Source organism: Penaeus chinensis, chromosome 29 (genome assembly GCF_019202785.1).
Source record: "Penaeus chinensis breed Huanghai No. 1 chromosome 29, ASM1920278v2, whole genome shotgun sequence".
In the NCBI taxonomy this organism is placed as follows: Eukaryota; Metazoa; Arthropoda; class Malacostraca; order Decapoda; family Penaeidae; genus Penaeus; species Penaeus chinensis.
In genome coordinates, this window is record NC_061847.1 from 7,566,127 (window position 1) to 7,568,109 (window position 1,983).

The window sequence follows — 1,983 nt, forward strand, 5'->3', positions numbered from 1 at the left end:
TTTTCTACTAACCTGCACATCATAAAACATATTTGAGAAAATTGGTACGCAAATAAAAAAAATGTTTAAAAACAAAACTAATTGGTTTACATATTGAATCGTGTTGCATCATGGTTCAGTTATCATATAGGTAAAACATTTCCTTAGATTTGGAAAGTTGCTGTATATATATGTATATATACACATCCATATTAGACCCGAAAAAGAAACGCAACATTCGTTGTTCTGAAAATACAGTGATATCAAAATACAGTAGAAAATCACACATTTCCACAGCAGGAAATACAAGAAATATACATATGTATCTTCATGATGGCCATGATGTACATGTCAGTAGTGGATAGCCATGGCCAGTGGAGGAGGTGGAGGTAGATATGGTGGCGGTGGTGGAAGAGGTAGTGGAGGCGCCGGTGGATATGGCGGTAGCAGCGGAGGTGGTGGATTCGAAGGCGGTGGATTTGGAGGTAGTGGAGGTGGAAGCCGTGGAGGCGCCGGATTCGGAGGTGGTGGATTTGGCGGAGGTAGCGGCGGTGGCGGCGGTGGTGGATATGGCGGAGGCAGTGGAGGCGGAGGCGGTGGCAGTGTAGTTTCTGGAATTTTTGTTGGCAGTGGAACTCTCTCGGGAGGAGGCGGTGGTGGTGGCGGCTACGGAGGTGGAAGCGGAGGAAGTGGAGGCAGATTTGGTGGGGGAAGTGAAGGTGGCTTTGGAGGACACGGAGGCAGCAGCGGAGGTCGCAGCGGTTCAGGTGGATACGGAGGGTAAAAAAATCTCTTATTTGCAGTAAATAAATATATCTCTCGCCATTACATTGTAGTCTATAATGAATCCCAATGTTGATCAGTTGAACAGGAACCGTTAGAGAATAAGGTCTAAGTATTTTCTATGTTGATCATCAAAATCGAATTTAACCAAAAGACCACAAACACACACAAACAAATAAATAAATAAGATTCAAAATAAAGGCTTTAAACATGAAAATAAACTGATTAGTTTAGTGATTTAGAGATGCCAATTGCGAGTTAGTAATCAATGAGAATCTTATGATCATTAAGGATTCAGTTCCAGGCTTCCCTTACGCCACTGGGCGGAACGGGGAAATCGGTGTTTATGGAAACACGTTTGTGTGCCTTGCAAGAAGAATGCAGATTGCTCGGTGTGCGCTAAAAAAAACTTTTCGTATTATGCTTCTTATAGAGAGGTGAAACGAGACATAGGGAGAGATGGAGAGATTAACAAACAGTCAGACAAAGTAAGAGAGAGAAACAGAAAGATAAAGACTGATAGAGAGTAAGGGAGAGAAATAGAGAATTGTGTATCTGCTCAAATTAACACAATGTAATGACAGCATCGTCAAAATTAATATTATATACCTTTATACATATATGTATATATTTACATATCTATATCTATCTATCTATCTATATATATATATATATATATATATACTATTTATATACTATAAATATACATATATAGTATACATATACATAAGTATATATATATATATATATATATATATATATATATATATGTAATTATATACACACTCGCATGTTTATATATGTATACAAATTTATATATACATACATATGTATGTGTCTACATAATTATATATATTAATATATATAACTAAATAAACAACACACACACACTGAGACCTAAAACCACGAGTTTAATTATTTTTCCAATAACCTTAGCATCATAAAACTTATTGGAGCAAACTGGTATGTAAGTAAGAAATGTTTAAAACTGAAACTGAATTATTTAAAATTGACTCATGTTGTACATAACATAAGATATTACCATGGAGTTATATAGTTAAAATAATAATAATTATAATACAGTATATATATATATATATATATATATATATATATATATATATATATATCATGTGTATCATGGTTCACGTGTATCATAGTTCACTTATCATATAGTTAAAACATTGAGGAATTACAAAAGAAAAACTGTAAATTCATATT

The 1,983-nt window shown here is 34.8% G+C and overlaps 1 protein-coding gene across 1 annotated transcript in view; it reads left to right on the forward strand.

Moving 5' to 3' along the window:
• Window positions 1-346: 346 nt before the first annotated feature.
• Window positions 347-1,983, forward strand: part of LOC125040323 (glycine-rich protein 2-like) — a 2,494-nt gene continuing 857 nt past the window's right edge. Inside the window, exons 1-2 of the mRNA XM_047634876.1 lie at window positions 347-583; window positions 1,054-1,154. Coding sequence (XP_047490832.1) covers window positions 347-583; window positions 1,054-1,154 — 338 coding nt within the window. The remainder of the gene's footprint in view (window positions 584-1,053; window positions 1,155-1,983) is intronic.